General features: G+C 58.8%; 8 protein-coding genes across 8 annotated transcripts; all 8 read right to left on the minus strand.

The window, feature by feature from the left end:
* Positions 1-2569: 2569 nt before the first annotated feature.
* On the minus strand, positions 2570-3454 carry DCS_06884 (phytanoyl-CoA dioxygenase; the record flags this gene model as incomplete). Its single annotated transcript, XM_040804171.1, has 1 exon — positions 2570-3454. The coding sequence occupies one exon, from the start codon at positions 3452-3454 to the stop codon at positions 2570-2572; it is 885 nt and encodes a 294-aa protein (XP_040654275.1).
* Positions 3455-4578: 1124 nt separating this feature from the next.
* Positions 4579-5430, minus strand: DCS_06885 (uncharacterized protein; the record flags this gene model as incomplete). Its single annotated transcript, XM_040804172.1, has 1 exon — positions 4579-5430. One exon carries the CDS (start codon positions 5428-5430, stop codon positions 4579-4581), a length of 852 nt encoding a protein of 283 aa, XP_040654276.1.
* A 459-nt stretch (positions 5431-5889) lies between these two features.
* On the minus strand, positions 5890-6108 carry DCS_06886 (uncharacterized protein; the record flags this gene model as incomplete). The annotated part of the gene is made up of 1 exon (XM_040804173.1): positions 5890-6108. The coding sequence occupies one exon, from the start codon at positions 6106-6108 to the stop codon at positions 5890-5892; it is 219 nt and encodes a 72-aa protein (XP_040654277.1).
* Positions 6109-6164: 56 nt separating this feature from the next.
* On the minus strand, positions 6165-7313 carry DCS_06887 (RNA helicase-like protein; the record flags this gene model as incomplete). The annotated part of the gene is made up of 1 exon (XM_040804174.1): positions 6165-7313. The coding sequence occupies one exon, from the start codon at positions 7311-7313 to the stop codon at positions 6165-6167; it is 1149 nt and encodes a 382-aa protein (XP_040654278.1).
* Positions 7314-8270: 957 nt separating this feature from the next.
* Positions 8271-9917, minus strand: DCS_06888 (uncharacterized protein; the record flags this gene model as incomplete). Its single annotated transcript, XM_040804175.1, has 2 exons — positions 8271-9819; positions 9886-9917. The coding sequence occupies 2 exons, from the start codon at positions 9915-9917 to the stop codon at positions 8271-8273; spliced, it is 1581 nt and encodes a 526-aa protein (XP_040654279.1).
* Positions 9918-13275: 3358 nt separating this feature from the next.
* DCS_06889 (coatamer subunit protein) lies at positions 13276-15841 on the minus strand (the record flags this gene model as incomplete). Its single annotated transcript, XM_040804176.1, has 3 exons — positions 13276-13637; positions 13695-13724; positions 13789-15841. The coding sequence occupies 3 exons, from the start codon at positions 15839-15841 to the stop codon at positions 13276-13278; spliced, it is 2445 nt and encodes an 814-aa protein (XP_040654280.1).
* Positions 15842-16396: 555 nt separating this feature from the next.
* DCS_06890 (fructosyl-amino acid oxidase) lies at positions 16397-17791 on the minus strand (the record flags this gene model as incomplete). Its single annotated transcript, XM_040804177.1, has 1 exon — positions 16397-17791. The coding sequence occupies one exon, from the start codon at positions 17789-17791 to the stop codon at positions 16397-16399; it is 1395 nt and encodes a 464-aa protein (XP_040654281.1).
* A 1104-nt stretch (positions 17792-18895) lies between these two features.
* Positions 18896-19834, minus strand: DCS_06891 (TATA binding protein; the record flags this gene model as incomplete). The annotated part of the gene is made up of 4 exons (XM_040804178.1): positions 18896-18912; positions 18973-19387; positions 19444-19531; positions 19590-19834. 4 exons carry the CDS (start codon positions 19832-19834, stop codon positions 18896-18898), a joined length of 765 nt encoding a protein of 254 aa, XP_040654282.1.
* Positions 19835-23431: the final 3597 nt, after the last annotated feature.

Here is a 23431-nt window from a genome sequence, read left to right on the forward strand (position 1 = left end):
CGAACGCCGGTTTCTCTGCGAAGCTCGGGCTGTTGGAGAGGGAGTGTGGTGTTCCTGTGCCTGTGCGTGGGTGCGCGGGTGCGTTGGTGCGGAGTTGGAATACAATGGTCCTGTGCCGTTGGAAGCTCTCCAAATATAGATCGATGGAGCTCGGGTAGGTCGCTTGTGAATAGCATCTGCTAATTACTAGTCAAGCCATGGCGTCACTGCGGGGAGAGGGGAGGAGGGGGGGGTGTTGTGTTGGAGGGAGGGGGGGGGTTCCGTGGTTGATTCCCCATGGGGCCAAGATCAGGGCCTGGCAGAGAAGAGGCGGGGAGGGTACATGACGACTTGACGTTGGAGAAACTCGAATTTTCTTTCTGTCTCATCGTCATGGAAAAGTGAGGGCATATTCGCGCGTCGGCAGATAGTGATTGCTGGCTTTGGAAGCTGGACGAGAGCGTCGATTCCTTGGCAGGCTCGCCGTGCTGAGCTGACAGAAGCGCGGCGGCGTCAGCTGTAGTTACTGCCTTCTGTCAACATTTGTCATGTTTATCGTGCCAGAAGGTCGCGCGTGCCCAGCGTTTGGTATGTATTGTCCAGTGTCCAGTGTCCAGTGTCCAGTGTCCATGTAGCTGTTGAGGGTTGTGACGCGAATGGCAGGCTCACGAGTCCTGGGTTTGGCGTTGGGCCAAACACGCGCAACTCGTAAAACACACTACACACCTACTCGAATAAAGCAAGGTGAAGTACACCGTACATATTACTGTGTAAATGCAGCGCAGACCAGGAAGGTGCTCTCCGCTCTATCCTGAGCGCCCGCCTCTCGCCTGCTTCATTTGTCGTCTCGGCGTCCCCGTCACAGGCGAGGAGCTCCTTCCTCCCATTCTAACCTGCCCTTGCCCTCCACCACTCTGGGCAAGGAAGGAAGGTGCTGCCGGCTCTCGTCTCGTCGCCACCAGCTCCCTGCCCGCGCTCGGCTGATCAGCAGGAGCACCCACATCTCCTTCGGAGCATCGATAAGATAAGCAAGTACCTTGCATACTTGGGAAACAAGCAACAAGGACCCCGGCCACACCACCATCACCACCACCACCATTAACCACCACCCCCATCAACACCACTATCATCAACACCACCACCATCCCATCAACACCCCGACGCGCTTGCCTCAGCTCGTCGCCAGATACGGCCTACGAGGTCCGAGGCCAAGTAAACTCCTAGCCTACTAGGTCGTTGGGGCTCTTGACACTTCGACAGCAAACCACAAGTCCAAAGGCACCCACGACATCTCTGCCACTGTTACGGATACACTAACTACCAATAACACGAGTTTCATACAGTACATGGCACTTTCATTCGCATCCGTACGCGTGCAAGTAAGAAGATGATGCCGGAAGCAAGTTCGTTACATCCCCAGCATACGCCATACATGTGAATGTGCTCGCACTGGACAATACATGGCGGCCTGGTCCGCTACCGGCGACATGATCCCTTGCTGAAGTCGACAGTTTCCATCCTTACCCGATGCAAGGTATGTGCATGTAGCAGCCGATGCAACGGTTCCCGACTCCCGACATTTACTTGTGTCCGGCAGGTCCTACACCTACATTCGTGCCGAACGCAGAGGCCACCACCGCTTGGCAGAATAGCCACAGGCCGTACAGGGTTGCGCCCATCTCACGCGACCCGCTCGTACATTGCACGTCTTCCAGCAAGAGGATAGGCCGAGACGCTCGCCGGGAGAGGTTGCCAGTTGAGTGCTTCTACGTGTAGAAGCACATGTATAAGTGTTCAGGTGGATGGCAGTAGCGCAGGTGCAATCGAATAGAGTTACGGATACGGAGTAATAATACAAGATTTGGAATTTGTCTTGGCGTTGTTCCAAGACCTGCCAATCGTTTGCCCTGGTTTCCCGCCCCCGCCGTGCTCCCACTTGCACGCCTCCGTCCCCCTCGTTGTTGTGCTCCAAGCGACCCCATGATATCGAAACGGCCGTGGCACCGCAAGACTCGCAGCGTGAAGTGAGGCAACATGTGGTATGAAGGATAGTCTTATGTCGCGCGCAGCATAGCAGATGCAGCATGCTGGCAGCAGGAATCCTCTGGACCTTCCATACGCGGTAGGTGGTGCGGCGGTCGACAAGGACGCGCAACTGCATTGTTGCCGAATCCCTTCATCGCTGATCTGCGACGTCGATGGCGAGGCGACCGTCGGAAGCGAGGCCGATGGGCGCCCCGAGGCGGGCTTGCCAACGCCATTGTCTAGCGTCATGTGTGCATGAATGGATACGATATTGCATTATTGCCCAGCTTGCTGTAGATGACGAGAGGCATCCATTCATACCCCCTCCCGTCACGCGTCGCCGGCGAGCCACCCAGGGTTTTTTTATTCCGCTCTCGTATCTGCTCGAAAACACGCTTGCATCCAAATGAAACCACCCCCTCGTCGCTCCTCTTGCCAGCACGCACGCGCAAGATGAAGGGCCCCAGACGAGCAGAGGCCCGAGACGGAGAAATGCGATGGGGCCTCGGTTTGGCATCGATCGGTCTTGGTTCGGCATCGGCCTCTCGTCCACCTAGCTCAACCCTCAACCTTGAAGCGAGTACCCGACCTCGCCGCTCTCGCCGCCCATCCTGACGAGCCTCGCCCGCATCGCCTCGGCCCGCCGCCGATCGCCGTCCTTCATGTTGGAAAAGTCCACCTTGTCGACCCAGGCTCCGATGCCGTGCTGCAGCACGTTTCTGGCCCGGAGCTTGCTGCCGCCCGCGTGGCCGACGGATCCGTGCAGGGTGACACGCTCCTTGCTGCAGTCATAGACGCCCCGGTGCAGGATGTTGTTGTTGTAAAAGGCAATGTCGCCCGGCTCGAGATGGACGACCAGCTGGTTCGGCAGCACCTTCTCGAACGGGTCGGCCGACCGCTCCGTCTCCGTCCGGGCGCGCTTGTGGGAGCCCGGGACGAGGACGAGAGAGCGATCGTCCCACAGGGCGAAATTGTACTGGGCGTGGAAAGCCGGGTGGCCGAGCCGGTCCATCTCCTCCTCGGCCGTCGCCGTCGCAGGGATGTCGTCGCGGTGCCAGCGCAGCTCAAAGTCGCTGTCCGGCCGTACGAGCATGTTGAAGAGTTCCATGACGAGATCGTCATCGTCACATTGCAGCAGCTCGCGGACGATGCTCAGGACCTCCTCGGAGAAGTACATGTCGGCGAAGATGTCGCAGCCGGGTAGGTCGGGCTTCATGAGGTGCTGGACGCCCCAGATGCCCTTTTCCGGCGTCGAGTCCCACGGAGGGAACTGCTTGCCGACGGTCCGGATGTGAGGCCACTGGCCGGCTCTGGCCATCTTTTCCACCCTGCCACTGGCCTCTCGGAGCAGCTCGAGCCTCTCCTTACTAACGATGGACTTGACAACGACGAAGCCATCACGCTCGAGGTCGGCGAGGTACGAAGATGATGACGTCTTTTGGGCCGGCATCGTAACTGACGGCTGTCGTTCAATCGCGATCGACTGGGAGCGATGATGTGGGCAAGCAGGAGGCAAGTACTCGACGAGTTCGACGTCGGTACCTGGGCGCTGACAGCGGTGTTGGGTGTGTCCTTGCCGCCAGCGGGTGAAGGATAATGGGTCGTCGGCTTCTTCGTTCTCGTAGTTCCTTGCACTCTAGCTTTGTGATGATGGCTCAACTTGTGAGGGGTGGAAAGTGAGCAAGCTGCTGCGAGGAATGAGAGGCGGAAACGAGATCGATTGCGGCATGTGATGAAGGACGGGGGAAGAAGGCTCGGGTCCCGTGGACCCTTTTATCCATAGTAGCCGCTCGGCCGCCTTCGACCACATTCTCCATCTTTTGTTCCGCATTTCCATTTTCCATGTCCATAAGAGCACTTGGAGTATAGGCTAAGTACTAGGTGGGCGTACTCGTACGGGTAAAACGCTCGCAGGCAGCCGTATGCAATGCATGGCATCATCATCTCCCCACCATCGTCCTTCATGCGGATTTGTGGGAATGGGATGCCGCACTCGCACTGTATAAACACTCCGGTCGTGCTGGCAAATGCAAGGACAGGTCATGGTTGGCACAGTGCCAATCCCAGCCCCACACTGCCACGGCTCGCAAGCGTAACGTAACATTCCCTCGGAATCTCAACTTCTGCACCTCGGCCATTCGGGGCATTCATTCATTGCTCCACATTTTGCCGCTGCCCGACGTCTCATCCTCTCCACATCGAATACCAAGGGCACGGGCGTGGAAGAAATACAGTATATCGAAATGACCAGCCTCGAAGCGGACGAGGACGGGTCCGAAGTGCCAGCGTACGGGGTTCAGCCTCGCGCCTCGATCGTCCCCGTCGTCCCAATCTGGCGGTAATACCATGATAGCCGCCGCGTTCGCTCGCGTGCCAGGCTTGTGAGTCCTGGCACAGGGATGCAGGTGAACTGCAGCCGCAGATGCAGATGCAGATCCGAATACAGATTGCACATGCTGATGCAGTTGCAGTTGCAGTTGCAGTCGCATGTCCGGAGACAGGTCCTGAGACGGATACAGTTACGGTTACAGGTACAGCTACAGGTCCGGATACAGGTGCAGGTTTAAACTTCCATTACTCGCTGCTGGCCGCTGCGGGCGCCGACCCAGGCTCGGCCCAGCGCACGACGAACCCTTTGACCGTCTTCTGCACGTCGAGGTCCCCCGGGTCGCCGTCAAAGAGCGGCTTCTCCAACTTCCTTTCCGAGACCTGCTCGACGGTGAGACCGGCGTTCCGGGCGACGTCGAAGAAGCCCATGTCGAGATCCTGCTTCCACGGGCGATACGAGGTGAAGAAGACGTAGGCGGCGCTCGCCGTCGACGGTGCCATGACCTCCTGGATCGTCTTCACGAGCGCCCCATGCTCCGAGTGGCGGAAGAGCAGGTCGGCGAGGATGAGCACGTCAAACTTGACGACCGGGGCCGTCCCCCTTGTCGACCCGGCCATCGTCGAGCTGTCGTCGAGGTTCGCGAGCCTCGCAAGGAGCGGAGCCGGATCGGCACCCCAGACGAAGCCGACGGCGTCGATGGTGCGTGCCAGGTGCCCCTCGGGCTCCATCGTCTCCCCGCACTCGTCAATGTTCTTCTGCATGTTGGCCACGAGATCCGGGTCCGGGAAATCGGTCATGACGACCTTGCGGGCGCCGAGGATGCCGGCGACGAGCGACGGCAGACCGGCGGCGGCACCGAGCTCGAGCACAGTCCGACCGCGCACCCGCGCCGGCTCCTCCTCGAAGTAGTCGGCCACGAACTTGGCCCCGTTCCAGAGATGGTGCGCCTCCGTAGGGCTGCTGCCGACGAGATGCAGCCGGATCGGCCTGCCCGACTGCCCCATGGTGAAGAGCTGCTGCGTCGGCGGTGGCGAGGGCGGGTAGTAGTCCTCGGGGTCCTCCATGAGGCCGCCCATGTCAAAGTTGTCGTCCGCCATGTCCTGCTCCTGGCTGCACCTTCGAGGCCGTGCTGCGTGAGGCTTCTGTATCGCCGGGATGCGCGCCCTCTGTCGCCTCTCTCGTACTTGACCTCACCCGACTCGGCGCAGGCGAACAGGCTACGAATCGCGACAGGCCCCACGCCGGGTGAACCGCCGGCTTGGTCCTGTTCGAGGAAGGCCCTTGAACTCCCGGGACGTGTGCGGAATCACACGACGGACGGAACCTCGGGACGTAACCGTGCGAGGCGCGTGCTTGTACGAGTGAGTGGTGATGCAAGATTTTGGCTTGGGTGGGGACAGTGTCCAAGGTGCCCAACCCGCGCACAGTGTGAAAACCCAGGTGCGGAAGTATAGCATCGCCCGAGCATAAGCATGCCGACTCGCAGAAACACACAAATCTCCGAACGCAGCCATCCGATGCGTCCGTCGAACCCCGCCAGAGACATCATTCGATATCTACATTTGCCGTGATGTGGGGATTTCCGGATCGGCCTGAGGCGCTGTGGCATGGAGAGAGTGCCTGATGAAGACGAAGGCGATGGCGACGAACATGGCCGGATTGATGGATGCAACACCGACAACATCGATCAAGCCAGCTGCCGTACCCGTGGCCTCCCGTCGCGCGTGGTTTTTTGCTTGCTGCTTGCTTGTCGTTGGCACCTGGCGCCGCTTCATTGCCACGATGATGGCCTTCTCGACGGTGATCCTCCACTCCAGGGCAACGGCCCTCGTCAGCCGAACCTCTGCCTCGCAAGTTCTCGGAGCATGTTGACAGTGCCGTCCTCCCTCTCTTGCCACGCCCGCCGCCGCTCCGCCACCTCTTCCCGCCTCGCCCTGTCGACCTCCTCCCGCCGCAGCTGCCGCTCCGTCTTGCGCCTCTGCTCCCTCTCCTGCATCCGCTTGTACTCTTCGACCGAGTCGCCGCCGCCCATCATCTCCTTCTCGTCGGCCGCCTCCAAACCGGGGCTGCGGGTGGACCGGATCTCCCGCATCCGTTCGTTGACCTCTTGTCGCTTCTCGAGCTTGCGCTCGCGAGTGCCCGCTTCCGCCCGCGGCACAAGCTCCTCGAGCCGCTCCTTTTGTTGGACCCGATCTACCTTGCGGGCCTCTCGGAGAGCTTCCGCATCCGCCTCCCTAGACTCTCGGGCCCGCTCGTTGCGCAGCGAGATGTCTTGCAGGGACGGGACCTGGGCGCCAACGTGACGCTTGGCGTCGGGCCGCGGCAGAGTCGGACCGTAGTCGTCGCTGTCCTCCCCCCGATCCTGGTCTTGTTCCTCATACTTTTCTTTCGCGTGATTGCTGCTGCCGTCGCCGTCCTCGTCCTCGTCGTTGTCGTTGTCATCTTCCCTCGCGAGTGCTTGGGCAGTGGGCCGTGACAAAGTCTCCGGTCGCCGTGCCCACCACTCGTCGACAGGCGGTGCCTCTTCGACGATGCGTGAGAAAAGTTCGGCGTCATACCAGCCCTCGGCGAGCTCGGCTCGGTTCCACTTCCCGACGAAGCTCTTCCACCGGCCTTTGAACTCGCGCTCGTCCATCTCGTCGGCTTCCTTTTGTTTCTGCAGCCGTAGGTAGTGCACAAAGAGCGGGGCAAAGGTCCGGAGATCCGACTTGGACAGCGGCCGTGCCGAGCAGGGCAGCCCATCGCCCACGGGCCCAGCCGTCGCCGCCGTCGACGTCCTTCCATCGCGCCGGCCACGGTGTCGCCGCGTTGAACCCCCTCTGCTGTCTGCCTCGGGCGAGCCACTTCTCCGCCGTGACTCAACGACCCTCCGTCGCTTGCGTTCCGGGGAGCGGCACCTCCTTCGATCATCGTCGCCTGGTTCGATTCTGTCGCCGTCGTCGCGTCTGGCTTGCCTCGAAGGCCTTGCCGAGCTAGGCATCCTGGATTTCTCGACGGCCTTGGGGCAATCAGATCAAAAGCCCAGACGTTCAGAGACGTACGAGGATCTTAGGGGACGTCCTAGGGTCGAGTTTCGTGGGTATGCGGATGCAGTGAAGCACCTAATAGTACTTGAATGTGTCGGGTCGTCTGGCGTGAAGCTGGTCCGAGATCGAAGCAAGTACAAGCCGGTAATATGTTGAATATACTTAATCCGTACTGTGCATGCATGCGCTTGCTTGTACATGTACAGCATATGCTCACCCACAATATGTACATGTACTTACTTGCTTAAGTACGTTGTGTTTTCGGTCCGTGCTGGAAGCCGTGTTGGCACGGTGGGGCCCACTGCCCACTGGCGGCAGCGCTTCCAAGATATACAATAAGTATTTCTGCCGCATCATATAGCACCTACTAAGTCCACATTGACTGCGGCGCCCAATTGTTTTGGATGGTTTGGTGCAACATACTTACTCCGTACACCGAAGTCTGTACTCCGTGCTCCGTACTGGCAGGAGTAATATTCCGTTTGGCAAACTGCAATCCAACCCACGACCCCCCGACCCAACATTTGCTAATCGGCTGCTGCTCGTTCATCAATGGCTCACGTCAGAGACCCTTCCATCGCACGGTGCTGTCAAACTCCAAGGCGTGCTGCGTCCATCATGCGGTGGAAGGGACGTTTTTCATCCATGTCTTCATTACCCCAAATTTCGGCTGCCTCCCCCCGTCACTACATATGGGTATCGTTTGGCACCACCGTCGAGGCGTCTCTTCCTTCCTTCTTTCCCGCTCTCCCTCCCCATCTCGTACATGGTAAATTTTTCTCGCATGTGATGCCTTTTGCTCCAATGAACACGTCTCATACTCCGTCACTCGGGATTCACTGACGCCTGGGGCCGCATCCACCCGCCCTCGGGCGAGCTGCCTACCGACGACGGTGATCGGCTTATTCGGTCTACGGCACGCGCCCCGACCCGTGAATGATGCATCCAATGCACTGGCAGTCATCGCCGCACGGGCAGTTGGACGTGTCGCCGGCGCACGAATCGCGGAAGGGGTAGCTGACGAAGAAGTAGTCGCTCGCCGACAACGTCTGCTCCTCGGGGGCCGCCGTGGAAGCGTCAGACGGCGTTTGCGGCGGCGACGCCGAGGCGATTCCGCCCTCGACCAGCCCTGCTGCTGGTGTTTCCCGGCCGCTCGACGTCCGGCTCGCAAATGACTCTTGGTGGAGGTTCATGCCGACGTTCGCGCGGCCGTTGGTGGGCGGGTGCATGTTCTGCTCGTCCTCCATCATGGTGCTCCAGGCCGACCGCACGTAGTTTTGCGTGGCGTTGTTGTACGGATGGGCCGCGCAGCCGATGCACTGGCAGGAGGGGCCGCAGGTACACTGGTGGGAGGTCCACGTCGCGTCGTTGGGAACGCCCGGCCCGGGCGCCGGCGGCATCTCGAAGGCGGGCGGGTTCGGGGCGGCCATGGGCTGCTCGTAGTTGACCCTCGTCATCATATCTCGCCACTGCTCCGGCTGGAGGGGTTGGAGGAAGGATCCGAACTGAGGGGGATAGCTGAAAATTGTCGGCTGCGAGTAATACGGATAGCCGCCGCTCGACATGGTGAGGTGTGCGCTCGTCGGCGGCCCCATGATGCCGGTGGGCGATTGCAGGCCGGTGGGGGAGAGAGGAGGCATCGATTCGGATTTCGGCGCGAGGCCCCGAGATTCCGTCGTCGTCGTCGTCGTCGTCGTCGTCGTCGTCGAACAGCAACTCTTCGCCCCCGCCCCCCCATGACCACTCGCGGCCGGGACGGACATCGAGGCCTGCAGGTTGCCGTTGCCGTTGGTCCCGTTCGAGCGGCCGCCGCAGCATCCGGCGGACGTCGGCGGCGCGCTCGAACGCGTCGAAAGATTCGTCGACTGGTCCGCGGCCGCGGCCGTCTCCGGCAGAGGGCCGCTTATGGGCGGGTTCCAGACGGAAAAGGGAAAGATGGGGAAGAGTGCAGAGTCGGGGCTGCGTCGACTCTCCGTCGGCGTCAGGCGAAGGCTTCCGTACATGGGCATGTCCGAGATGGGAGCCGGGACGGCGCCGGGCATCGCCATGGGCTGCGGGACGGCGGCGCCGTACATGGGCAGGACGTTCAGTTGGCTGGCGTCCATCCTCTCGAGGCCCGTGGCGTCTATCGACGGCTTCTTGCCCAGGGCCGCCTTCAAGCCTGACTTCTGGACGCGAAAGACGGCGCTCGGCTTGGAAAAGCTAGGCGGCGTCGTGCTGCCGCCACCGGCTCCGGCGGCATCCTCCTCGTGCTTGACGTGCACGGGCGCGGGCTGGGAGCCGCCGCAGTTGCATTTCTGCTTCCGCGGGATGGCCGCCGTCACGGCGGCGCAGGAGCACGGCTGGGCCGACGGATGAGGGCACGCGCTCAGCGGGCGGCCGGGCTTGCGGACGGGCACCATGAGCCGCTCGTTGGCGTGGGTGCATTTGGTCGACCGATGGCCGCGAATGCAAGGCTCGCTGCCGCGGCGGATTAGCACTCCGAGCCTCGGCCTGTCGTCTCGCGGGGTCGGCGACGCAACCTACCAGGCCATCTTCTGACCGTTGATAAGCGGCATGATAAGCGGCCGCGGGGGGGGGGAAGAGGCCCGACTCGGCCGCCGTGGGGAGATTCCGCAAGCAGCTCTACTACACCTCTGTCGAGGATGCAGTCTCTCGCCTGTGCGCCGGGCTCCTCGGAGCCGACGATGGACGTTGATGGCAGGGGAAATCGATGAGGCATCAACGGCACGCGGAATAATTCGGCGCCGGCTTCGAGATGCGCCTCGTGGAATTCAGCCCGTGCGTGAGGGGCGCGGCGCGCATGAAAAAAAAAACCTGAATCGGGATCGACGATCTGCTAAGGCCCAACCGAGTACGGTCCACGGTCGAGGACACCAAGCGTCGTGGGGCGGGGAACCGGTGTCGAGGAGCGTCGAGCAAACAAGTGGTGCAGGCGGATGATGCTATTTTGAAAGGCGAACAGTCGGTTGGATGTAGAAGGAAAATGGATGAAATGTCCGGACGATGCTCGGCGAGGTGAGCAGCCCCTTCCTACTTTCCTTCCTTCCCAAACGAAGGGTCCGCGCCACACCACCTTGTCAATCGCGATTCCTGGTTGGCGTTGGGGAAGGTGTTATGGGTAAGGTGCTCGTACAAGTAAGTACTGCACCGCAAGTAAGTAAGTACTTACATACAGCAAGTACATGCGTGTGCTGCACTCCGTACCTCGGATGGTGCCCGCGACACCAAGCACTGCGTAGACGTCGTTCGCAGGTACAATGGCAGTACTTGCGGTGTACAAGCGAATACAGTACTTGCAAGTACTGTACTTGCACCCCCGCGCAGCTCCCAAGGTACTAGATTGATAACAACCCCATTCATTGTACGGAGTAAGTACGGAGTATTAGTGTGCTAAAGTACTTGCCCAGCGCATGTCCAGCCGGAGCACACCGCCCTCGTGTACAAGTACAATCTCGTATTGACTTCCCGGCTACTAGTCAGTCAGTACAAGCACGTATTGCTTGGCGGCCATTCATGCATACTGTACTCCGTACAGGTACTTGTCCTTCGTCTCTACTTACTTGCAGCACAAGTACAGGCACATGCATGCATTTGTGCTTCTGTATACTTGTGTACCTAGTAGCTTGCATCTGCGTTTACATTTGCGTCTGGGATTTCCATCTGTATTTCTATCCGCCTTTGTATTCTTATTGCCGATGCCATGACGAGAGTCGGTGACGTTGCGCATTTCGAGGCCTCGTCAAGAGGTTCCAGGAGTCGCCGAGGCAGATGATGCATCAACTCTATCAAGCGACTGCCCAGCATTGGCTTCCTTAGCACTGCGCTAGTGTTCGTTCCTCAGCCGGAGGTCACCGAGCACGCTTCCAGGCCCGCTTGGAATTCCCCAGCGACTCTTCAACGTCGTCGAGATGGCCAGCCGGAACAGGTGCATCCACAGCGGAGCGGTCAGCATGCGCCATGAAGGTGTAAAGTACGGCCGAATGAGCATGCACGTCGGAAGCGTGCTCCGCTCCTCGGCCGGCCTCAAGGCCCGTTCTTTTGCTCCGTACTTGCAGGTCCTACGCAATACAGCACCAGGAATTCAGCACCAGCGATACAGCACCAGCGATACAGCACCAGCGATACAGCACCAGCGATACAGCACCTGCAATACTTACAGCACCAGCATACAGCACCAGCAGCACAGTTTCGGCAATACAGCACCGGCAATACAGCACCGGCAATACAGCACCATCAATACTGCGCCATCAATACTGCACCATCAATACTGCACCATCAATACTGCACCATCAATACTGCACCATCAATACTGCACCATCAATACTGCACCATCAATACTGCACCATCAATACTGCACCATCAATACTGCACCAGCAATAACGCACCAGATATGCAAATAAATATAGCACCGGCAACGCAGTACTTCAACAGCACTAGCAATACAAGTACTTGTGCTTCGTACCGTACAGCACCGGCACTCATGCACCCGTGTGGAATTCGTCCAACCGACACCGGAGATGTCGCTCCGCATTGAGCTAGCCCGGTTAGTAGGTACCTATTTGACGCCAAAGCACGGAGTACTTACTTGCAATTGCAACTACATGCGTCGCCGCCAAACACACTCCTACAACATACGCTCGTTTGGCTAAACTCAATCGCGCCCGGGACGCTTGAAGCGACCGTCCATGTCAAAAGAGGCCAACCTCGGACAAGTCCGGCCGCCTATACCCTCGGTCGTTCTCTTGGGCGAGCCGGGTAGCTACAAGCAAGGCATGCATGAGGTGCTAAAATGGCAGGCTCAGCAGTCTTGTTTGGTTGGCATGGCACTACCATCATCCCACGCCCACCCACCACGCAACTGGGAGTATTCCGCACCTACTTGTACGAGTAATTATACCGGCATCATAATATTCTCCATGTGCTCCTGACTACATGACGCGAAGACCGGCTTCCCCCAACTTGGGCAAATTTTGCCGAGCTATTACTACGACCACGTACGGTGCATGTACACTCCTCGGCTGTTTGCTGGCGATACCTGTTCATTGCTGGAGCAGCACTCGCTGCTAATGCTCCGTGGCAACTTGGCGTTCTGCGGCTCGGTACTAACCTACTAGGTACCTGGTACCTATAAAGCAGATACCATAGGCTTAGTACCGAGTTCTTAGCATCCGCGCGCAACAGTACGTACGGGCTTGTACCGAGTACATGCGAGCAAGTACTGTACAGTTACGTGTGCTATCCTCCCTGCTACCCCTTTCTGCTGCTGCTCGAGCGGTGAAATACGGCCCAACTCGCCTTCAGCTTCCGTTTCCCTCGTCTGTCGTGTGCCACACCCATTCATCTGCCGACAAGGGGCGTGCATCACCAGGCCCAGTGAGCAGGTTTTCATTGGCGAGCAACACCTGTCCAGCACCAGCAGAGCAGATGCTTCTCCAGCAGATGCTTTTCTACGGCAGATGCTTTACAGTTTTGAACATTTGAATCCATCCGTGCATCTCGACATTCATTTACATAATATGTACTGCTCTCACATGTCAACAATTGCCTCTTGCTCCCCGAGTCCCATTGTTTATCCATCCGTGATCGGTTCGTCAACCACGCCCTCCATCGGTGCAGCCGATCGAGTTGCGACGATGCATGGTTGGATGCCGAAGCATCCATGGGCGTCGCCAACCCCTACTCGCGGCCGATGCGTGGATGGCGTCGTCCCTCCAACTCGTGTCGAGGCCGTCTGTCGTGGCTCGAGCCCAGGTCTCCGCGCCATCGCCGAGCGCAGCGTTCGCGGTGCCCGGCCTGCCAACGCTCAAGCCATCCTCCGTCCCTCGGCCGTGCCCCATTCGCTCGGCTTCTCGGTTCCGTACAAGCACAATCCTCGTCGTGTTGTTCCCCTCGCCCGTCGAGGCGCCATAGCCGTCACCTCTTTTCGTCCGTGGAATCGTCGTCCGAGTCAGCAAACATGTCCACGGCGCGCATCCGTCTCCGCGAAAGGTGTCCCCTTTCACCTTGTGCCTCGCCTTGACTGCCTTCCCCTGCGCCGTCCGCGCCGCTCTCCGTCCTCCGGTCGACACCAGGAGTGGCACTGTCGTCGTCGTTCCTGCCGTCGCGAGTCGTGCTTGGCTCGTCGAGCGCGTCGTCGTCGTCACCCATCGGCTCGCCCTCGACATCTCCTTCTTCCATCGGCTCACCCTCCACATCGTCATCGTCGATCGGCTCACCCTCGACGTCGGCTTCGTCGATCGGCTCACCCTCGACGTCATCCCCTGTCGCGGGCACACCTGTGGACCGGCGTGAGAAGTGCGATCCTTCGTGGCGCGTTGCTCTCGGAGACGTACCTTGCGCGTCGTCGCCGCGAGCTGGAGTGCCTTCCAATCGAACATAATCAGCATCTTTGCCCTTGACGTAGGCCTCGGCGCGAGGCTGGCTCACCTTGCACGTCGTCCTCGACGATGGGTTCGCCGTCGACGTCTTCCTCGTCCGACATGCGTACGTCTTCAAGGTCAGATTCATCCAAAGGCCGTCCTAGCATGTCATCGCCGTCGAGGGGCTCACCTTTGTCGAGTCCCTGCTTGGCTGCACCGTCGGTCGCCGAGGGTGCCGGCGTCTCGTCCGGCGGGGCCAAGGGTGGCTTCTCCATGACGTGAATGAAATGCTCCTGCGATTTCTTGGGAAACACGTTCCATCCTTCCCAGAGGTGTAGGACGGAAAGAATGCAGCGCTTCCACTTCTCGGCGCGCAGACGACCCCAACCGTGCTGCTCTGGCATCATGCTCAGAAACTCAAACACCTTGCGATCCTTCAGCGCCTTTTCGAACAGTGCCCTGTATTTCCAACCATGTCGGTACATCTTGGACGATCCGGACGCGCCGAGGATGTCGTGGACGACATACAATCCGACCAAGCTTCCTCCGCTGACGTCGAGCACCTCGCCTCTCCCGACCGTCTCCACCGCCGCTTGATGGTGTTGGGAATTTTCGTCCGTGAAGGCGAGTGGCATCGCAATGTTGGTCACGACCAAATCGACCACCTCGCTCGGGCCACGGTTCGCGTTTTCGAGCGCAAAGGCGCACACTCTTGCCACGTCTCCCTTGCGAAGCTTCGCCGTGCTCGTCGGCAGTCGGGCGAGCAGGTGGATGAGCTTCGCCTCGCGAAGCGGGTTGAGAAATGGATACGGCTTTCTCGCGTCCAGCTGATTCTCGTCGATGCCGTCCTCATCCGACGAGTTGTAGTCGGCGTGGTGGACGAATTGGTCGATGTCCGTGACGAATTCGAACGGCAACGGTTCCGGCACCTTCCACGCCGGACAGTCCTCGAACAGATAGACGTACGGCTCCTTTGCCGGGTCGGACTTGTATCCCGTGGCAAGCTCCCAGAGTCGCCAACGATACCAAACACCGGCCGTGCTCGTCGAGTCCCACAGCCAAGCCCACCTCTCGTCGCGTTGGACGTCGGGCCTCTGCATGAGAGCATACTCAAACTCGGCTCCATGCTTGAGGAGCTTCTCGACGGTCGTGTGAATTTGCCGCAACGTGTTGATGTCATCCGGCGGCACGACAGGCACATGATACTGGTCGAGCCGATTGGGGCTGCCGCTAGGTTTGCTGTACGACGATGGCGGTGCAAAGCCACGACGGGAGCCATGATGTCCGGCATCAGCCTGCTCCCGCAGGATGGCACCGAACGGCTGGGGCGCCACTGCCGGCTTCAGCATGACCGACGGCAGGTGACGGCTGATGGACAAGTAGCGTCCGACGCCCAAGTATCGGTTCTGCATGGCGCTGACTACTGCGTCGAGCGCGCTACCCGCCGTGTCTCGGTCGAAAACGACGACGCAGTTGGTGCAGTTCGATTGAAGGTGGCCTGGTGCCGAGGGCGGGTCAATCTTGACGGCGTCGACGATGAGGTTGTCCGGGAAGAGCGCCTTGATGGCGGCCGGCGTACATCCGGGAGGCATGTTGGTGAGGCGGAGCTGGGGCTTCGCTTGAGCCATCAGCTCGGCACGCTGGCCGGCTTCCTTCTCGACCTCGTCTTCGTCATCGCTCTCGTTCCTGAACGCTTCGGAGACGGAGAGCGCTGCCGTCTGCGAGTCTTGGTTGACCGACGATGAGCCGGTCTCCCTCGAGCCCATGGCGAAGTCGTTGAACGACCGCTTGGCGCCGTACGCACCCGGCAACGGCCCCAACGTTCCAGGTCCGCTCTTCTTCATGGCCGAGGCGGCAAAGTGCCGCCTGCCCGTGTTAAGGCCAGTGGACGGCGTCCCGTAGCTGTGTCGGGGAGCGTGGTGCTGGAGCCGGCCGTCGTCGTCCTCGTCGTGGTCGAAACTCTTGATGAATTCCTTGTACACGGCTTCCGTCTCGGCCTGGTCTCGCTTACGCTTGGCCTCCGCTTCGGCCTTTGTTCTCTCAAAGCTGGACATTTTGCCCGGCTGAGGCAGCTTTGCTTCCGCTTCGGGGAAGCCTAGGGGTGCTTTTCCGGACGACATGTTGTTCGGACGACTTGCGCGTGCGGCGAGGTCGCGGAGAACAACCGTTGTCGACGGTTGGCGTTGGATGCTGCTTGGATGGCCAAATCAGGCTTTCAATGACCAAAGTAGCTCCCGCGTGGTGGTGTGATGGCTTGGGTGGTGCGAAGCTGGCATTTGCGTTTCGATTTCGATGAAAGGACGAGTGCGTGGCGAATGGAGCGAGTGAATGAATGAATACTAGGCGGTTGGTTGGCGTGGATGAAGGTTGAGGAACAGAGCTAGGTTCGTTGTGGGGTCGCTGGACTTGGGAGTTTGCAAATCACCCAACCATAATTCGCAGTAGTACTTGCGGTGACGGTACAGGTACTCACCCAACTATCACCTCCTAATAAGCACTGTAATACAGTATGTACCAACCAAGCGAGTGCCCAGTACGGATACGAATACTTACATTACTGCATTATTAGCTGTGCCGGCGCGCCTAAATGTGCGCCTACAGTACCAGCGTGGGCGGACGCAGCACTGTAACGAACACATTGACTACAGCGCCTCCAATGCTGGTGTGAGGATCGCCTACTTCTTCTCCCGCTCCTCTCTCAATATCATTCCTGCATGTCCCCCTCTGCTGCCATCTCTCGTCATCAATCCATTGTACCCGCCGTTCACATAGTGGCCGACGCCGTCGTCGTCAACATCTTTCCATTTCCATTTCCTCCCCAGCTCTCCGCCGCTACCCAGCATGCAATCGACGATCCTCTCGCCGACAACGGGAAGGAACTTGAATCCGTGACCGCTATCTCCTGTCGCGATGAAGAGGCCCTTCCAGCCTGGGTGCCAGTCCACGAGCCAGTCCCCGTCAGCAGTGTCCGAGTACCAGCAGAGCCTCGTCTCCTTCCACGGTCGAGTTTCGAGCCCTTTGACGGGCGAGAGGTCCTTGAGCCCGCGACGGAGGTCGACGTCGGCTTCCTCCGGGAGCCCTTGGGCGCCGCCATTCCGTTCCGTCACCGGCCGAGACGTCACGAATGGTTTGCGCTCCGAGGAAGGGGACGGAGGCAACGCATTCGTCACGAGTTCCGGGTTGAGATAGCCGAAACCGTGTCGGGCGACCTTGAGCACCCTGTCCCGCGGGGGGATGATGAAGAGTCCGGAGGAGAGGTTGAGGACGACAGGCTGCTTCGCCAGCACCGCAAGTTCATCCTCTGCGATATCCACGTATGCCAACGCGTGACCCGTCGCTTCCACTCGCCCCCGAAGATCGATAAGCTCGCCCGTCCAAGCACCCGCGGCGACGAGGACCACGTCGCCTCGCACGACGACGCCGTCGGACAGCTGGGCGCCCACCACTTTGTCGCCCACCGTCTCGAGCTTCATAACTTGGCCGTCGACAAATCGAACACGGTTCGTCTCCATGACACGGTCGTAGAGCCATTTCATGCCTTTTCCGGCATCCGCCCAGCCGGATAGTTTGTTGAGATAACCCCAGTCGCCGCAGTGGCCATCGACCGTCAGAAGCTCCTTCACCGCCTCCCTGCTCTCGAGCCTCTGGATGCTCTCCGTCGGAAGCCCCTCCTTTGCCGCGTAATCGACGACGTTCTCCCAGCTCTCCCTGGTATAGTCCATGCTCGACTTTGTCCCCGCCGGAACGTCCATCGGCAAGTTGGCCGTCAGCACGAATCCAGACTCCGTATAACGTCCCTGACCGCCGAGCTCATCCGCTCCCTGCCTTCTCCATTCTTGCTGCGCCAGTGTTGCCAGTGCCGTGTAGTGGGGGTCGGCGTAGTCCGCTCTGATGATCCTCGACGAGTCGACGCTTGCGGAATCCCTGGGAGGGAACTCTCCCCGAGCATTATCAACAACAGTGATGGCCGTCTTGGCGAACAGCTGCCGCTTGGTCAGTGCCCATGCCGTGCTGAGGCCAAAGACTCCCGAGCCGATGACGAGAATGGACGTCGGCGGCGCTTCTTCCATTTGCGAGCTTCGTTCGTACGTCGGTGAGACTGCTGGATGCCCGTAGTATTAATGAGTATAGCTTGTTCAACTAGATACTACTGCCCATCGTTTGGTTGACGAGAGAGGGGTAATTATCAATACCCATCACCGTTCTGATGGTGGGGCAACCGATCATCGGAGCGAGCATCGAGGCCATCATGTCCTCATCCTCACGCCCTTCGCTAGTCATGTGGGTACCTGCATTTTGGCACCGCATGATCGTCTCGTCATTTTAATCGCTCCCTACTTGTAATTGTGCTTGTCTTACTGCTTGCTTGTACTGCACTCCGTAGACCTTTGGAAGTTCCGCCAGTATTATTCACACGCACAGCGGCGTCGGGCAATAACACTTCGTTTTCACCAGCAGCGAGTGCAACCTAATACCATCGACCCAAGCAGAACCAGTCTGCCCGCCATCGGCTCGCACTTGTTCGTAGGTATAGTGGCAGCAGAGCTCACAAGATCGGAAACTGTCATAAGAGGACTGTTGAATAGATATGGCTATCTGAGGGTCACGCAACGATGCGCAACATCTTGTAAAGGCAACAGGCAATCGAAATGAGAGCCGCAACAAGACAAGCAAGCAGAGTAGCATTTCAACCAAGTCCAGCAAACTTCTCAGCCGAGCCATATGTCGAGCTGACGAGTTTCGCTCCGCACCCACCTCCATCCGGACCGTCGTTCGAGACGCGTCCTCTCCTCTTCAGTGTCAACAGCTTGACTTTGTGTCCACCCGAAAGCATTAACGCGGCACCGTAGGGGTAGCTGGCTACTCCTCGAGCCCATGAGCAATCTATGTGAAGTTGGGGGATGTGTAGTCTTCTTTTCGCCGAACCGAGTCTTTCGCTGAAAACCAAATCATCCTCCCTTCCGTGCCAACGCCAATGCAATGCATAAAGAGAAAATGATACACGAACGCTCCGCGTCACGTTCCGGCTGTGGCCCGCCGGAAAGCAGAGCGTCCTAGTCGAGAAAAGCAATCGTTGGTATCATGGTCGACGGTCTATTCATACAAACCGGAAAAGTCAAAAAAGGAATGCCGGAGCATCGTGGCATCGCGCCTCGGTCAGGCCTCGTATGCGTCTAAACCTTTCGGAAGTCTGGTGGGCAGGAAGCGTCAGCGGGCAGGCCTGGTCGCGGCGTGGGAGGGCGGAACAAACCTTGCAGCACCGGGTAGATCATCTCGAAGGCCTGGTAGATCTCCTCGCGAACCTTGGCGCCTGTGAGGACGATTTTGCCGCTGACGAAGATCAGGAGCACAATCTTGGGCTTGATCATGCGGTAGATGAGACCAGGGAACAGCTCGGGCTCGTAGGAGCTAAAGTTGTGGTGGCGCGAGGCGAGACCTTCGAGACGAATGGGGAACTTGATGTCGCAAGATCCGACAATGTTCTGAATCTTGAAGTCGGTAAACTTGGCGTTGAAACCGAGCTTCTGAATGATGCGGGCATATTTGCGGGAGGCAAGCTTCGAGTCGTCCTCGGACTTGGCACCAGTCACGACCATCTTGCCGCTGGCGAAGATGAGGGCAGTCGTCTTGGGCTCGCGGATACGCATGATGACAGCGGCGAAACGCTGAATCGAGGGGTCAGCGGTGGGAGGCAGACGAGCGGTGATGGGTAGAAGCGTACCTTGGGGTTGTACTCGGCGTTACGGGCGTGAAGCGCAATCGTCTTGAGATCGAGACGACAGTCAAGATTGACAGTCGCGACGATGTTCCTTGAAGACTGTTAAGCATCACTCGAACAACGTCCGTTGCCCACACTCGAGTACATACTGCAGAGTAGGAGTGATGCCGCTAGGGCCTTGCGAAGCCGCGGGCGTGGCAGCGGGAGTGGCGGGAGTCACCCCATTTCCGTTCGCCGCCTGCTGGCCGTTGGCGGCTCGCTGGTTGGCTTCGCCACCGTTGTTCGGTGGAGGAAACTCGTTGGTGGCTCCCGGGAAGGAGAGCGAGCCGGGTGCGGTGAAGGCTTTCGCCTGCGCAGCATTGGAGGGGTGCGTTTGGATACCTTCCATCATCATAGTGGCCAACTTTCAAACCCAGATGAACGAGGCGCTGAGGACGAGCAGATCTACGGCAAAAGTTAGCGAATGATCGACAACCCCCCCGAGGAAAGAATGGCACCGGGCCTGGGCGTGCTGTGACGTGTCCGGGGAGATGCGGGAGAGAAAAGAGCAGAGAGAGTGTGAGAGTAGTGGATTCGAAAACAAAGTGGCTCGCTCCCGTGCTCAACTGCCCAGGCTGCAGCCGGTCCGCAGCCGGGCCAGCATATCGGGCACGACAGCTTGAACAGGGCAACCGAACGGGTGTGGGGAAGCAGAAGAAGAAGACGAGGTGCAATCGGCCAACGGAGTAGCGGCACCTACCACGTGCGGGAGATGAACAAGCGAATGTCTCCCCTACAGAATGATTGCCCAAGCGAACCGACTTCTGGATCTTGAACGCAACCCGACGAGTCGCAGCAAGATATCCTCCAGAGGGGTTTCGGTCGTCGGCGGAGCGGATGGGATCGCGGTGGTGCTCGCAATCGAGGGCGCAACGACGGTACTCGAAAATCTCGTGCAATTCAAATCAAATTTTTTTTCTTGTTTGGTTTGTTTGGTTTGTTCTATTGTTGTCTACGCGCGCGCAACGACCCGATGGCGACGGACAACGATGTATTATTTCGCTTTTCTGTCTTCGTCGGCGTCAACGAGGTCGTTTGCACAGAGGGGGCGACGGCTCCAGAGCGAGAACGTATTCCAGTTCTCGTCGAGGGTGCCTGATATCGCGGGAGGAAAAAAAAAAGGTCGGACGCCAGTCGACCGGAGAGAGGGCAAGGCTCACTCGCTTTCCAGGGACCACGCGCTCGCTGCGCCGATAGAGAGAGGACGACGAAAGGCCTTTCGCGGGACGATGCAGCGATGCAGGTCTTGCGAAAAGTGCGTCTGGCGATGCAGAAGTGAGAGTGAGGTTTGTTCGAGGAGGTCGAAGCCCGTCCGAATTAGTCAGAGTGGGGCGTGACGTCTTCAGCAGAGGAGAGAGAAAAATTTTCTGAGGTGTGGCCGACGTATGTGGGAGGTACGTGAGGCCACCAGGTCATCAGACTTCCGCACAAGAGCTGCGGAACACGCGGGCTGGGGGATGCCTGGGTACTTATAATTTTGGCATTCCCCGACCCACGCCATTCTCCCAGGCAACAATTTGTCTCGTGGCGCCGCCGGACCCAGGCTAGACCGGGCTAAGGACGGCGCTAAGAAAATTTGCAGCCAATCACGCGCCGGGAGCCGATGGTTTTATCTCCTTTTTTTTCGCCATGCAACCCAGTTCGGACTCGAAGCGCCGTCGAGGTACCTCCATATCAGAGGCGGGGCGGAGGTACCTGCTGGAACCGAAGGAGTTCGCTGCGCTCCGGTCCAGGGCACGGACAAGCCCTCGGCCAGCCCTCGGACACGTTCCTTTGGCGGTGCTGGTGTGGTGCTGGTGTGGTGCTGGTGTCGTGTCGGTGTCGTGTCGGTGCTGGAGCCTGTGCTTGGTGCCGGCCCTGTTCTGGCTTTTCCGCCATCCATCCATCCCATTCTTTTGCCTTCACCCTCCGTCCGTCCTTCATTGCTCGTCCGCGGAGCACATTTCTCATCGGCCCAAACGAGCCAGCTCACTCGACTTCTCCCCCTCCCCCCTTCCCTTCCTCGTTGCATTTCCTGCCATCCGTCACACCGTCGGATGGCTGCCTGCGTATCGAATCGGGGCCAAGAGTCGCATCATCGGATTCTCGTATTCGACGCTGTCGATCCGGTCTCGAGACGGCCACGACGGCGACGATTACGACGGCGAGCGACGGCAACTCCTCGACGACGAATCAATGGGCGGATGCACCTTGCCGCTGCGACGACGCTGGATACTGAGCAGGGAAGGGGGGCGAAGGCCTGGGGGCTGGAAATTATGGACCTTTGGTTTGTGGTTGGCCGCGTCGCGCCGCTCCTGGGCCTCCCCTATCCACCGCTGCCGCCCTGAATTTGCCTCCCTTACTCGACAGGCCTCCCTTTGCACACGTCGAGAACGGCGGATACGCGGTCTGAAACATTCTCTGCCCCTGAGATCATGCAGCGCCGGTGAAAGCTGCTGACGCGTCCAGTCATGAGCCGGCAGCAAAGGACGGTTCGGAAAGCGAATTGCTCGTGCTTGTCCGCTGCCGAGAGCATCCATCTGAGTCCTCGCGGCAGTGCGAGGGATGGAGATGGCTTGCTCTCTGCGCTCTGCGTACGGGCATTCGCAAGTCGGGTCGTACCGAGTTCATGCGAGCTCCTGGGCCCTTTTTAAAATAGACACGGCGACGACTTGCTACGGTAGGTGGGTGGATGAATGGGTGACCGTGTGGGCGAGTGTGGGTGGGTGTGGGTGAGTGTGGGTGAGTGTGGGTGAGTGTGGGTGAGTGGGCGAGAGAGGGTGAGTCATGGATGAACGTGCATGGTTGGTATTGGCCCTGTTGGTCCAACCGTTTGTCGTGCGCGGCCCCCGTCAGACATTCGCTGTTTGCGTGTTCTGAGTGGCTGACAGCCGAAGTTGCGATACTTGGCGCCTCGTCCTTCCTCATCCATCGGTGGGCCTCGAAATCCGTCGCCATCATCCGCTCGAGTCGAACTGGCCAAGTTGACCTTTGTCGCGAACCTACAAATTTGGCCAGGAGGCTCCGTCAATCGCCTCTCCGCAGTCTTACTCGCTTTTTTGCTCCTTGCCAACCCGTTGCGAGTCCGACGGCTGCTCGTTCAATCTGAAGCGGCGACGGTGGAAAAATTCTGCCGAGGCGTGGGGAAGTACCGGTACGTCGGCCTGCGAAGGTTCCGGCGTCGGATCTTGCTCGTGAAAGTACCCCGATAACAATTTTCTGCTCGGGGAACCTGTCGGCTTTTTCGGACTGCGTGTCATGCCAGGCTGGCGCCAACTTAACAAGCAACGCCACGCACACAAGCTATGACGACATTTGATGCAACCACCAAGGTTCGAGTCCGACCGAATACGCGCAACTGATGGTAATACCGCACCGCAGATCACGAATCTTGACGAGTCGCACGTGAGGGAGAATCTGACGCTGCGAGTGCTTGGACGACATTAGCCTTGGGCACGATCTGCCGATGGCAATTGCCATGGCTCTGCTAGAGTGGTACTACTGTGCCTACTGACTTTAAGGTAATAGTACCAAGCACTTAGGTACTGCCGTAAGTAATCACGTACTTGATGGTACGGAGTACTCCGTACTGTACAAGTAATTCTTGGTAAGTACTAAGTAGGTATTAAAGTAGGTGTACTGTAAGTAATAATAAAAGGTTTGTAGCTGCTGCGTTTATTTTCCGGTCGTAGCATTGCTCCAGGCACCGAGAGTACTGTATTGCAGTGCATGCGCTCCGGACTGTACAGTAGGGAGGGCAGAGTAGAGTTCACTCCTACGGAGTAAGTACTTGTACCTGCATGCATGTACGTAAGTACTAATGCAAGTAAGTACTTAAGTACCAGGTAAGTATAGAATTAGAACCTCATTGCGTTGAGGCACGGAGAACGGAGCAATGCCTAGGTATCTACTCCGAACAGTAAGTACTCCGTTATGCCCAACTTAATACTACTTGTACTTAAGTAAGTACGGA

This window comes from Drechmeria coniospora, chromosome 03 (genome assembly GCF_001625195.1).
Source record: "Drechmeria coniospora strain ARSEF 6962 chromosome 03, whole genome shotgun sequence".
NCBI classification, from domain to species: domain Eukaryota; kingdom Fungi; phylum Ascomycota; class Sordariomycetes; order Hypocreales; family Ophiocordycipitaceae; genus Drechmeria; species Drechmeria coniospora.